At 42.8% G+C, this 14,792-nt stretch overlaps 1 protein-coding gene across 2 annotated transcripts in view; it reads right to left on the bottom strand.

Annotated features, from left to right (window-relative positions):
- Positions 1-870: 870 nt before the first annotated feature.
- LOC128439649 (large neutral amino acids transporter small subunit 4) overlaps positions 871-14,792 on the bottom strand; it is a 28,867-nt gene continuing 14,945 nt past the window's right edge. For both annotated transcript variants that reach the window (XM_053422010.1, XM_053422011.1), the window contains exons 6-14: positions 11,188-11,280; positions 10,891-11,024; positions 10,226-10,437; positions 7,740-7,883; positions 7,131-7,257; positions 6,900-7,032; positions 6,510-6,583; positions 5,698-5,821; positions 871-5,575 (exon numbers count right to left, since the gene is read on the bottom strand). In XM_053422010.1, the coding sequence (XP_053277985.1) occupies positions 5,414-5,575; positions 5,698-5,821; positions 6,510-6,583; positions 6,900-7,032; positions 7,131-7,257; positions 7,740-7,883; positions 10,226-10,437; positions 10,891-11,024; positions 11,188-11,280 (1,203 nt within the window). In that variant the 3' untranslated portion in view covers positions 871-5,413. The remainder of the gene's footprint in view (positions 5,576-5,697; positions 5,822-6,509; positions 6,584-6,899; positions 7,033-7,130; positions 7,258-7,739; positions 7,884-10,225; positions 10,438-10,890; positions 11,025-11,187; positions 11,281-14,792) is intronic.

Here is a 14,792-nt window from a genome sequence, read left to right as displayed (position 1 = left end):
GCCCAACAGTCTCCCATATGAAACCACATTCAATTTCAATAGATCCAGATTTTTATTTTGATCTACAGCAAATTGTGCACACTCATAAATATCAGTCCCTTAAACATCACAATCCATGAATTATTCTCTGAGAAATCACCAAAAATGAACAACAACTTATCTCCCTATCCCTGGATTCACCTCCTGATACAAGATTCATAGTAATCCGTCCAGTAGTTCTTTTATAATCCTGTTTGCGAACGCAGACACACAATGACTTAAATTGGTGACACACAAATCTTTTTCTTTTAAATCAAAGTTATCAATTGTGTTAATATAACTTAATATAACTTTAATTTACGTGTAACGGACTGAAGTATCAAGTAACAATGTTCTTATTTCTATGTAGTGGACGTAGCCACATTTTCAAGCTCTGATCATTCAGAGACACAAAAGAGCCTGACCTGTTATTGTATGTGGTATCAAACAAATACAGTCATATGGTTACAGGTGCTGCCATACTATCAGTGATCCCTGCTTGAGTATTAGTTCACATGCAAGGGGAAGACACAGCTCCTTGTCTTCACAGAGGGTGGAGCAGCCTACACCCCTGTGTAGACAAACCCGTACAGGGAGAAACCATCCACTCTGGTACAACCTGTTTACTTGACATGAGTCAGACGGTTTATAACCAGCCAGGGTGTTCTTCTATGCTTAAAACAATGCTGGGGACACCTTGTCGCTACACAGGTTTAACCCCCTCATGGATCAGTGTAGGTATTAAATAGATTATTTATTAACTGTTAAACTCCAGATACAAAGAGCATAAAAGTGAGAGTCCTTCCATGCAGGGTTAAAGGGGCATGCTGCTTTTTTGAAAGAAGAGACATATTTATACAAATTATTGTGTTTATTTTGCTTTGTATATTGATCTGTTTTTTTTTTCCTTTCAGTTGAAACAACATGATTTGAAATGTCGGTGAAAATGGCTATACTGTGGCACAAGACAAAAGATAATCATATACAAAATATAGGACAATGAAGACACATATCCTCGTAAACATCAGCAAGAAAAATATGAATGAAAATGAAAAAAAATTACGGAAACATGATACAGAGTAGAAAAGATACAAAACATACATGCCAGAAGGGAAGTGGAAACACGGGGTCAGTTTAAATCTCCATTTCCTATCATCACAAAGCAAAAAAACATCCTCGGCAAGCAAATGCTCACTCTAGGATTTGTCTTCAGAGGACAAACAATTCATGAATTCACCAGTCAATAAGCCAAACTATAATGAAGAATCTATATCCTAGGAAGATAGGATCAGTCCGGGAGGGTGATGGCATTGGGGACGGGTGAGTCGTTTAAGGTACCACAGTAAAGGGAAAGTGCTGATCAGTTTCCAACTAAGGTTTCACATGTTAACTCTTTGCTGCATTATCACAATGTTACGGGTTATGTCAGTGAACGGAAGTTTGTGGTTTGAGGAAAAAAAGAACCTGTAAATGTGTCACAGAGTTCAGGATGGGTTACCGAGCAGATATTAAAAACTCAATGTCCAACACCAGCCACATTCCCAGGTAAACACTGCATCAGAGAAAATCTGTACCTGCCTGTCACCTCCTGTGTTAGCAGCATGTCAAGTTACACCAGCACACAGGGAGATGCTCTATATGGAGTTAAATTAGTGCCATAATGTAAGTCTAATGTATTATATTGGAATTACAAATGGAAACAAGTTGTTCAATATTAATTGAAGACTTGTTTTACAGCAAACAGATTTATAGTAATAATTTGTATTGTTCTATATACAGATTCACATGTTGTATCTCTCCAGTACAAGACTGGAGTTTAGAGAGAGACGATACCACAACACAGATCTAGTGCGTGTATAAGAATCCCAGTGTAATTATTTGTCCACACTTTCCAAATACTGATAGAAAAAAAATCCCTGTGTGTGTTTGTATCTGCAAAGCAAAAATAAAGATACACAAACTAACATTTTCAAATCTACTGTAGAGAGGGACATTTGGGAAACCATCCCAGTGCCTTGGGTAAATGCAATGGAGAATTGGATGGTTGATATCTGCTCTTTTGATATGAGTTGTGTACTTTTGTACTAATAGAAAATTGTAAATGTATGGATAATGCAAACACAACCACCCTATTGCAATCAGTAGAGGGCATACATCCGCTGAGGCCAAATAATCCTAAATATGTCCGATTTTTCTCCATCAATATCTCGGCATTATTTCCTGAGTTACTGGTGAATATCTAGAAAATGCCACAATGTTGAGGGCAGTAATACAAAAATCTGGATCTGCCCCTTTACCTAGATTCACATCAAAATTGAATGGATTCCTTCCCGACCCATGTCCCATCCCTCTACCAACGGTGGGTGCAAATGAGTTTGATGCTTTTTCATCGTCATTCTGACCCTTCAATTTTAAAAACATTAGCACCTTGGCGGAGGTAAGAATACAAAAGACCGTAATGAATTCCTGCATATTATCAATGTATGTTTACCAGGATATCTGATAAAGATCTATAATTATAAAAGTTACATTTTCTATATATGCTGTGCTGGCATTGTGTGAGGATTCATTACTTTCTTCTGCATTTTATTTTCCAAAGATCAACATTAATTCGACATGAATAGAAATGTACAAATGAGAATTTGGTTTTATTCTAAATGTAGAATATTCAATTACTTTACTATGGTTCCTTTATATTTGACATCCAAGAAAACAGTTAGATCATTCCAGCACCAATTTGACTCCATACAGTTCTCTCTGATCCTAGAGCTAGATATCAAACCCATGCAGATCAATGAGGATGAACGCGTCCTACAATTGTGATATGGTCATTTACGAAAGGTTCTGAGCCGAGAGACAAGACTCTGCCACACTGTCCACGCACATAAAGGCATTATAATGAACATGTTAAGCAGTTTCTGAGTTAAAAAAATAATAGCATCTTTCCATTCCCATGTTCTGAATTATAAGTCTACATCTTAAGCTCTAAGTATACATTCTTTGAACCATGCATCTCCACTAAGCAGCCATGCACTGTGTGTCTGATGCAGGGGGGGCGGGGGGGCAGGCCATTCAGATATACATGACTGAGGTCCATTTTTGAGGACTAAAGTGCATCATGTGCCATTCGTTTCTCACTTAGTCATTCACTGGGGGCCTCCAGTGGCAGCAGAGGCTTGTCTCTCAGCTCCGCCATCAGTAAACACCTCACAACTTATTTGCGGACTGACGGATGGGTGGATGAAAACAACACAAAGATGAATACGTGATTAAGGGAGGGATGGACTGGGTGTGCAACATTGAATCTACTCCTCCAACCGTCTGTACTCATGAAGAGGCACTCTGAGGGTCATGGCTGTCTTTGGAAGTGCCTCCGTGAGTTTACTGCCAGGCAGAGAATATCTGGAGCTTCACTGTGTGGCGTCTGAAGACAGCGGGCTGAATCCGAATGCAAATATTATCCCCCTGTATCATTCTCTACTCCTGCTTCCTGGGCTTTTAAGTCAAAGACAAAGTTCTGAATGTGTCTTTATAAGCCTTCTTTCTTCAAGCTAATGTCCCTTTATATCAGTCTCTGGTGAATTCAAGAGGCTCCACTGTGTCTGATGGTGCAGAATCAACAATCTCTATCAGAAACCCCAGAGAGAAATGTAGTCACGTGAAATAGAACCTTGATTGGTTCTTTTGAAATCCACTGCTAAAAATGGATGCCAATTTTGTGGTAAAATTACTTCCACTGCTTCATAAAGCAAAATACACAAAACACATCTCTGTGATTAATTAGCACCCGTGTTGATTATACGCCTGTTTGTGTGTGTGTGTGATTGTGAGTATACGGGTTGCCCAGCATCCCACAGAAGCACTTATTGCTACGACAAATCGAAACTTCCAAAACCCGTGTGTGTAGCAAGCAGAACAACAGGGGGCTCCACCTCTACACAAAGGCAACCTTTAAAAACACACTACATCTAATATCTTCATCCTGTCTAGACAGTGTAAAAACATAACTCCTCCTCCACATCTTCAGATCATGTGTGGGGCACAAACAGATTTAACAGTACATCTGCAATCATATTGCAATAAATACATTTAAAAAGAAAGAAAGAAAACAACAATTAAAGGTTACATATTTCGAGCATATAAAAGGAATTCATGATCCTAGAGAACAAAAACTTTACTCAAATTCTGAGTGTGTTCCTGCACTACTGACTGAGTGAAAGTGTGATAAAGGACCAGCATGTCATCACTGGCATCATGCAGTGTAGTTTATCAAACATCAGAAGACACTTCCTCACACTGCATCATGTTACACACACACACACACACACACACAGAGAGACACAGAGCTACTGCTGGGGATGTGTTTTCCTCTAATTCATCTGTGTGTCATGTGCTGTCATACTATGTGTTTCAATCTCAACTGCTACTAATACTGCTGTCTGTGGATTCTTATTAAGATAATGCCCTCCAGTTGCAGGAGGAAGCAGACGTCCGGACCAGTGGTGCCACTTGTGTGTGTGTGTGTGTGTGTGTATGTGTATGTTTGTGTGCGCTTGTGTGTATATACTTTTATTTTGTCCCCCAGAGGATGTTTCAAGTCGTCAAAAATAATACAGACACCAGGCAGCCGCTTTAGACACTGGTTCGTGCTGATTTTAAATTTAGACCATAATCCATCAGGAAGCAGAGGTCACAAAAGTTACACCCTAGCTTACTCCATGGTTACTCGCACAATACTGGTCACTGACAATTTGTTTCCCTGAAGATTCCCACATATTGTTTGGCAGGCATTGTCGTCCTCTTCTTCTTTTATGGTTTTTAAGAAGGACCAGCAGAGGATAACAAAGTCAACTATCAGTGACGTGTGTAACGGCGCGAAATAAAAATGAAAAGAGGGATGGAGAGGACACATTTGGGAAGAAATAAAAAGTTCAGAGTTGCCTCCTCTTTCTCCCATTAGTCTATTTCCTCTTCAATACAGAGATGCTGTTGAAGAAGTACACACGCGCGCACAAACTCACACACGCACAACACAAACACACACACACACACATCATCGTAGGGCTGGAGAGGATGTTTATGTGTGTGTCACACTTCTCACAGTGTATATGCAACAGATGAGGGGGGGGGGGGGAACTGGGTGTCACAGTGGTGTGCAGTCATGTTTGGCCAACTGGCAATATGGCAGTGTAATGTCAGGTGTGAGTGTGTGAGCGTGTGTGTGTGTTTGTGCGTGTGCGTGTGTGTGTGTGTGTTTGTGGGGGGGGGGGGGTTGTAATGGACAGACAGCGTGTATTTTTCACAAGTGTCACTCAGGCTATGATAACCTCCCTCTCTTCTTCCTCTCTCTGTCTGTCTCTTTTTGGTGTATGAACTCTCCATTCTTTCTCCCAGTCTAGACGAAGGCCTCGGGCTTGCTGCCATTGTTAATCTTGACGTAGATCTTGGGATCCTCGTCGCGCTCGTCTCTGAGGCGCTGGAGGTTGCGGCTGTGGCACAACAGGTAGAGGGGCAGGCAGAATCCCAGCAGGCTCAGCACCAATAGGCCCACGTTCACCTGAAATGACAAAAGGGTCAGACCAAGATCCTGATATGAGCCTCCAGCTGAAACTCTCTCATATCTTCTACTGCACTCTCTCTGTTGGAAGAGAGACAGAGAGAGTGTTTGTCAAATCTTACCCATAGAGGGTCTCCTTCCAGGGGTCCCACCATGGCCATGAAGAGAGGCTGCTGGAGCAGGGCGAACAGGGCGCTGATCAGAGACTGCATACCTGTCAGGCTGCCAAACTGAGAGGACGGGTACCTGCAGGGGACAAACAACATAGACGGAAAATTCAAACAAGAGTCATGACCAAACTGAGCTCGACATGTACATACTATGAATATCAACTCTTTGTGTGAACTACACTTCAATTTCAGCTAAAGTCAATCAAATTAATGTGATTGTCAAAAGTATGTGGACATGAGGGACCACTTAGGGTTTGGATCTCTTTCTATCTTAAGACATCTAACTAAACAGGGGTCATAACTAACAATTATGGTATAATGCTGAATGCTAAAAGCTGCTCTACTGTATCATTAATAGAAAGAGTCAGAAACTCAGTCAACTTACTCATGGATCTAATGCAGTATTAGACCAGTAAGCCAATGCTCGATCGTTTTCCTTTTGTAAGAGGAGGCACGTGTTTCTTCTTTCAAACATTTAGATTTAAGGTGACAAGCTTGTGCTTTTAACTTGGTGTCAAAAGGCTCTTTCATTTAATCTGACATTATCTGACATTGCAAGTTACATTACAATAAGTTGTTCAGACTCAAATTCTTTCAAATTTGATGAGTCAGGCTGTTACTGCATATTAATGACTGTAGTTTTAAATGAGATAATCACATAATGGTGTAATGTTCAGTTGTCCACATACTTTTGTCCATGTTGTCTATGTCTTCAAATTTCTTTCAGTCGTTTATACATTATCAATATGTGTTTTTAGACCTACACAGCAGCGTAGAGGCCTCCGACTGCCGAGTGGATGAAGCCTCTGACGATTGTGTGCAGGACGAACGACAGAATCTGAGGAGAAAAAAGAAAACAGACACACCTTCCATTAAGAACCAGCTCAGCTGTCCTCACTGGGACGTGGCTTCCATCTTTGATAAATGAGATTCAGGAACAGTAAATAACATGCTATGACTCCTTCTGTCCACTAGGTGTCACTGAAGCACCAAGCCATATCTGCAGCTGCATTGCCATGTGAACGTCTGTGTGAACATCATGTACATCTCTACAGTCCCTGCAGTGCTAACCGCTGTGTGAGGAGACACATGCTGACCCAAACATTTTCAAAGAAGCATTCTCCACCGGTGTGTGTCTGTGTGTGTTTGTGTACCTGAAGGGGCAGGTTGGGGACGATGCAGGTGAATCCAAAGCAAACCAGGAGCAGGTTGGTGAAAATGAAGGCTCTGGTGGCGTTGGCAATCTTCTGTGTATATTTCTCAGGGCGGCGGGGCTCACCAGGCTCCCTGACGGAAAAGGAGAGAATGAAATAGAGTCAGACGTTTTTTCAGCTGTTGCTTTTGCTTCTTTTTCTAAATGTGAGTGTTTCCATATACACCCTCACCTCTTGGCTGACTTGTCACTCTCGTCCTCACAATCTTTGAGTTTCCAGTCCATGACGTAGCCAATCACAGGAGAGGTGATCAGACACAAAAGCTGGAGCACACCAAAGATGGACGTGTAAACACTCACTGAGAGACAGACAAAAGTAAAGAGGAAGGGGGCGTTATTAACATGTTTTTATGTTATATATATACATATATATATCTACAAATGTTTGTTTAGGTTTTGCACATGAAATTAATGGCATGAAGAGTTTAGAGGGAAATGCACAAGCACAGACAAGAACATAGTTTTGTGTGTGATTAGATCTTTGTCTCTTACCCACTTGCATCTTCTCCACTGCAGCAGCGAGAAGCCAGCATGACAGGAAAAAGAGAAAGAGCGGAGAGCACAGGTACAAGAAAGATGGAGCTGGAGTTAACAATGAGCACTTTTAGCGAGCATAGAGCAGCAGAGAGAGGATTTTTAGCAGAGAGACAAAACACAAACAGTCTGGATAAGAGGTTTACAGTAGGGTAAATGTCTGTGGTCAGACGTTAGAGATCAGGAGGAACCATTCCCAGAAGCCACCTGTGTTTAAATGACAGTTGGAAACCACTTCAACACACACCTTTGCTCAGGTCCCCCTCCGTCAGGGAATCCAAGATGGTGTTCATGGCACCCATGTAGAAGATGAGGCGCAGCTGGGTCACACACATGGTGATGAGGCTCAGCATGAAGATTGGACTGAAGATACTTTTCATGAAGGTCTGAGCTGCAGAGGGGGAGGAGAGAGAGAGGAGGTCATTGGCGTCAGAGCTCCACCAAACCGGTTTATACCACACAGGGACCAATCAGTAATTTAAATGATGTTGATCAGAGATAATTATTTTGCCTGCAAAGAGCTTTTCTCAACAGCTTCTATAAGAGACAGTCATATTTCATTTAAAAATAACAACATATCCCAGAGTTCATAATCACTGGAAAAGTTACAGAGCCTTTCATGTGTTAGCATTGCGAAATCGAGAAGGGTGTAAATATTTTGTTTTTCCTACCTGTGTATGAAGACATAAGGGATGTTCTAATTAGTGAAATGAAATCCATTTGTGTTGATTACGTTTAGTTGGATGATTTTTAAGACTTGTTATAGCAGATTCTTTTTCCAAAGCTTGGGAAAGAAGGCAACATGTTTTGTTCAACACCGAGCTGTTAAACTAATTAATGGAGCTCTGCAACTTTACTTTTTGTGTCCTGTAAACCCATCAGGGTTGAACACTTCTATGCGCATGACACAGAAAACATAGAACAAAATAAAAAGTATAAATATCTCCTCAAAGGTCTTTACATTGGGACATAAAACTAAATGTTTCTGCAGTGTGCAGGTGACACAGCAGCAGAGCATTTTCTTGCACAATATACAGACGCACATGTTTCTGATCCTGCAGGACATCTTCTATCACATGTCCCTTTCTAACCTCTCGTCATACGATGGAAAGCTAAACTGATGTTCTTCCTCTCCAGAGTGCTGTTAGGGAAGAGGGGAAGAGATTGTCATCTAAATATTCCCAGTTGCACTCGGGTGCCACGGTAACAAGTCTTAGCCCGCATGAGAAGCTGTGTAATCTGAGGGGGGGGGGGGGGGGGGGGGGGCAATGGCTCAAAGAAAGAAAGGTTCTGGGAAAAGTTGATCATTAATCAAAGTTGTGAATATAAATGGAAAAAGGACACAACTGCCCATCTGGCCAAGGACTGGACAAACCAATTAATGATGGGTGCACAGATGGAGCAGATGGGTTTATTACCCAGAACAACAGGTATCCATGTGAAGCCTAATGGAGGGAGTTGTTCTGTAAAAGGTCAGGCTTGTGAGGCAATATTGGGATATTTTTATAAGCACTTGAACCAACTCATTACTTCATTAATATCACAACCAGAGCATATTGTGAGAAAACGACCTGTAGCAGGTATTATATTTATATTGACCATGATCCATAGTTTAGCGAAAAACCAAGTACAACTCATCCTGAGGTGGGAATTAAGATTCCTTTTAACCGGGGTTCTATAATATTACTGCATTGATCAAGGCAATAGAAGCCATAAGGCATAGGAGCCATGACACAATCAAATAATACCCCAAAAACCATGAAAGAAGAGGTTTGGAAATTAAAGATAAAAAATATTCAGTATCTATTTTGTTTTGACATAAAAATCAAAACGATCGAGTGGAATAAAGTTCCCCCCTGACTGCCTTCATACTGGCTTGAGATGTAGTTTACATACCAAACTAGTATACTGTCGTACACTGTTTCGTTACACTGTCAGGATTTATGTTTGCTAGTGGTGATAAAAATAATGTATCAATGAAATATTCACAGACGCAATTGAAGCAGGTTTGTGTGAGAGGATGTAATATGGGCCTCTGTAAAGCTCCTGACAGACGGAACATGTCCAGCTGTTATGAAACCAACCATGAGGCTCCTGACACACACACACGCACGCACGCACGCGCGCGCACACACACACACACACTGGTTTGACACTTCAACCTACAACAATGCTCCTCGTGAGCTCCCTGCCAGGATGCCACACAGCAGCCGAGCAGCTTTTCTAAGAACAGGGTCCAAACTGATTCCACGGTCCGTTTGGTACCAAAGAGACCAAGAAGAGGGCAACCAGAAAACCCCCCGCCCCTCGAACGGTGAGCATCCGTGACCTCAGTGTGACAACCAGCAGAGGTAAAGGGCCAATTAATTGACATTATGGAGTGTCAGGGGAGCTTGTGTTAGCAGATGTAGGTCCGGCCTGGAAGTATGTGGCTAATCTCCTGTGGGATGGACTGTTGTCTGGAGAGCTGTTGTTTGTCACGGAGTCAGAATACAGAGCAGATCTCCCATTCACTGAGTAAAGCAGCAGATTGTCTTTTGAGAGGCTTGGATGAATATTCATAAGTTTAGAAAAGGGGCCACAACCGATACTAGCACTGCCTAAAGACTAAATAATTGAACACAAAGACATATCTGTGTTTTTGAAAAGCCTCTGTGTGGCTATTTGGATTGTTGCACAGACAACAGTGGCATTATGGGAGCTTTTAAGTACGAGCCTGTGTTTTGGACTTACTCTCCAGCTCGGACTTGCACTTCACCTCCAGGTCCACGGTGGACAGGCATAGCTTGTTGCCTTCCTGCGTGGCCAGGTCTTTGGGCTGGTGGTGCTGCTGCTTCATGGAGTTGCCGACACTGAGGCGGCGACCCACGGTGGTTACCTGCCGATAAAACTGCTTCCCGGTGATCTTGTGGTCGAAGCCCAGCCAGCTGAACTTGACCTTCACCCTGAGGAGACGACAGCAGGAGACAACAAGGCGAAAGATGACAGTCAGCAGTGGAGAAAACATTAAACAACATTAAATGTTGTGTATGAAAACAGGAACAGGGAACACATGAGGGAAGGAAAAGAAAACATCAGCAGACAGAGAGGGGGGGGGAAGAGAGGAGAAAAGAAAGATCCAGGTGAACCAGAGCAAAGCTGTTTGATCTTCTGGATTTATGGTCTTTCCTGTCTATGGCCTCTGCTGCATTACTCTAGGATTTACTGTGCACGAGTGTGTGAGCATCATGTACGTGTGTGTGCTCGTACAGTGATCTCTGTGGAAAATAAAGGCTGACTGGGCTCAGTCAGAATCCATTTACAGCAAGTAGAACCTGAGCTTAGCTAACAGCAAGCAAGGAACACTTAACAATACTTGATGGAGGCTACACAAATGCATATTGTGTATTTTAACTTACGTGTAATCCATGTCCTCTGGGCCGGGGAAGGGTTCCAGAGGCCAGTTGATGAAGCAGTTGAGGAAGACGAGGCAGGCACAGCCGGCCCAAACCATTAGGATGGAGACAAAGGTGGCACCCAGATCATAGATCACCTACAGGCAGGCACCCAAAAAACATAATGAAGTAGTTATACTTCTAGAGTTCAGGTAAGAGCATCATCTTTGAGTCAGGTCCTCCTCGTTGTGACGGCTGAGGACCGATGATTGAATATATTTTCAGCTGATGGAAAATCAGGTTAGGATAAAACGACCTCACCTTAATACCAGGGAAGGTGACAGCGGAGGAGGCGTAGGATCCGATCATCAGGGCGATGAAGGTCGACCTCAGGTCTCCAAACATGCTGGGGAGCTACGGAAACAGAAGAAAGTGGAAAACAAATTAACAAACTTAAACGTAATATACAGTGAACACATAAACACACAATGTCCACATAAAATAAAACAGCCTACAGTCATGACCTGTTTCTGACACCCGAAGTGTGAAACTCCATGGGCTGAGGCCGCTCAGATAAAAATCAGTTCTCCACTTTATAACACAACTAAGTGACGCACACACTGGAAGTTGCTTTTGAAGACCAGAAGTTGCCACTGCATTATGTATAGATAGCAACTTCTACTGACATAGAACCAAACAATACAACTTTCAAGAGAAGACAGGTAGTGCTCATCCTTTTGCAAACTCAAAGGTGACCTCGTTTACAATAGTGTGGCATTTCACACTCACACTTGTATTCTCTTTAGTCCACAAAATCTAACAAAGACAAACACCTCACCCTAGTGCTCAACATTATTGACTAAAGGCTCGTCACCACAAAGTGCAACCAGTGCGGCCTGCAGCAACGTGCTTCTCGCACTGTTGTTTTTGTTCTGAGCTTGAATGTGGTGCAGAGACAGAGCAGCCAGAGAGTCGTCTTGCACAATGACGCTCAACCCTTGACTGGAAACCAGAGCACACGATGTTCTTCACAAGGCTACTCCAAAGTGTAAACAGCTTTCCTCAGGCATGAAGTCAAAACAAAGTGTCAAAACTGACCTGCAAAAAGGAAAATGAAAGGAACATGGCTTAAAGACTCATAGTGATGTTTGTCCTCTGGACAGTATGGTTCTAAGAGAGAGGTGAGGAAATCAAATCAACAATGGGTGAAGTGATTCCCTGGAGAAGGAGTGGGGGAAGGGAGTGACAAATTAGGGTGGAACATTATTATGGGTCATAAGCTGCAAAACTCCTCGAAGAATTCCCTCCAGTCCCCCTCTCATCATCCTCATCTGTCTGTCAGCCCGTCCATCCAGCCACTGTGCTCACCACAGGGGAGCAGCTTGTTAGTTAGATGGCTGAACCCTCTCACCCACAACACACAGACGTCACTCCCCGGATAATTGGACCAAAGGTGAGCTACCAAATCGCTATGGCCAATCCAAAATAACAAGCCCCCCCCTAATTCCATCACTCTTGTTTCTCAGGAGTGGCAGTCGAGAGGAGAGGAGGGCAGCTCAGTCTGTGCCCAGCTCAGCAGACCTGATGTGGTTCTGACAAATCAAGGCCAAGTCACGATATCTGTGCAGAGTCAACAGGTTCAGATCCTCTACTGTTGCTTTCTCACTTCCCTTTCCTTCAGGCTGTGATGATGGTGCATTTTTTTTCATGTCCAGTCTGAGCTCTGTGAATAGCGAACATTTTCAAAAAGACCTGAGCTTTGGGGTTATAAGGGACTGTATGGAAATTGTTATGGGAGGGAGAGTGGATCAGAAAAGGTGTTTCTCTCTGGCTAGAGATAGTGAGGCTATTTTTGTGGGAACAGGAGACTCACACAGCCGAACCAGAAATATTGGCCAAGAGGTATATAATACAAAATGCAGTCAAAAATAAGAATAACAACAGTTTATCCCACATCCGTACATTTTCCAACTAAAACAATCTCTCCAGACTAAGACCCAATCAGCAAGAGGTTGTGAGTGTCTATGTCATCGTTTCTACCTGTCCAGACTATAATACAAGCAAAGAGTTTTCAAACTAAAAAGAGTTGATTAACCAAGTTCTTTTCGTACATTTCCTCAGAAATTTGTTCATATAAACAAATTCCAGTTATTCAGTGCCAATCAAAAGGAAAGAGGCCTCTGTAGTGACCATTCATCATTCATCATTCACATACACCCTGTCTTGTGTATTAGTTCAATGGGTTCATCAGGAAGAAGCCACAGGGCACAGGTGAGCAGCAGGAAACAACAAAATCACGTGAGTGAACAGTTCATTGCGAGATCCAAAAAAACACATCCAAAAAAAACACATGTCTAGTCCTTGTGATGATACTGAGCTAAGCATTGTTGTGATGCAGCGCTTGCATCACATTGTAAGTTTTTCTGAGTTGCCAGGCCTGAGTCACAGACGTCTGCTGAGAAAACCATTTCCCCAGAAACATGTCACAAACCAGTCTGGTCGGCTCATCGTGAAAGAAGAAGTTGAGATTAATGAGTTAGGAGTCGTCAGGATAAAGTGTGAGGGATCTAGTTGATGGGAGGAGCAGCTGTCCCGGTTGACGAGTGACAGATAACGGCTTTTCAGTTGCGGGAGTCAATAACACATCAGTCAGGCAGACAGGTATGAGTGTGTGACTGTTAAACACCGCAGGGCAAGGAATCTGCTGTGGCTTCACTTGTTCACGGCCACAAGACATGAATACTTGTACTGCCATGAAATTTGTCACGGACATATACTTGCTCATACACGTACTCTTTTAAAGAACACTGTAAACAAAAACATGTGATCTCCAGAGCAGAATTAATAAATTACATCATGTCTCAGCCAGCTGCACCCCCGCCTCACCTGAAGATGTCTGTGTTGTTGTGAACGCGTCTGAGCAGAGAATCTTCAGCTGAGTTGAGTATATGTGAAAGGCAAACTCTGGAGAAAGTCTGAAACCAAATGTGCAGATATCCTCGGGGGTTCATATCTGAAAATGGCTTAGGTTTTTAAAATAATCCTAATCCCTGTAAAGTGTCGTCCAAATGTTCCTCCAGATTTTCGGCAGATTTTGTAACCATAAAAACCAATGTATGGCCTTTGTCTCTCAGACGCTGGAGTGTGGCATGTGATTCCATTTCAAATGTTTACTCACCTATAACATTTGCTATACCGCCTTAACCATTCCTATCAACCTGCACACGCCTCTCAATACCAATTACATCACAAATATCAGAATCACTGTTCAAGTGAATGGTGAAGGAACAGACAGAGAGGAGTTCTGTGAGTAGACACCTCTTCAGGACTATGACGCCCACCATTGACTCTGTTATTGCTTCTATTCCTCAATAGCTGCTTTGTTAGCTCTGTGGTCGCCGTGTATCCATGCACCGAGCAGCAAGGTACACACACACAGATGGGCTCGGTGTTTGGACAGCCACTGAAGGGCTATTTTTTGTTTCAGAGCAGTCACCTGGAGATAAGAGATCAGGGTTCGGTGGCGGGGGCTGCATAGGGGTGGGTGGGTGTCGGGGGGGGGGGGGGGGGGGGGGGGGGGTTGTGTGCTGGCATTTGTTGCAATAACAAAAAAAAAACGATTACAAGGTCTCCTGGGACACAAAGACATTTCAAATGAAGGACTTTGTTTGCAGAGTATCCAGGTGACTCGATGTCTATTAGTGCACAGACTGTGCCCCACGTCTTTATAATTATCACAGTTGCTTGGTGATGATATCTCAGCACGGGTGTCATGCAGCCTCTGACTGTTTTTAACCTTATCTCTTCATTGGAGACATGTCATGAAACTAATAAGATGTAAATGTTCAACAGGTTTAGTCTGGAACAATACAAACACCCTAAACTTTGGTTTCTTATTAAATCCCTCAAACTTTTTGGCTCCGCCG

Source organism: Pleuronectes platessa, chromosome 5 (genome assembly GCF_947347685.1).
Source record: "Pleuronectes platessa chromosome 5, fPlePla1.1, whole genome shotgun sequence".
Lineage (NCBI taxonomy): Eukaryota > Metazoa > Chordata > Actinopteri > Pleuronectiformes > Pleuronectidae > Pleuronectes > Pleuronectes platessa.
This window is presented reverse-complemented; position numbering and strand designations above follow the sequence as displayed.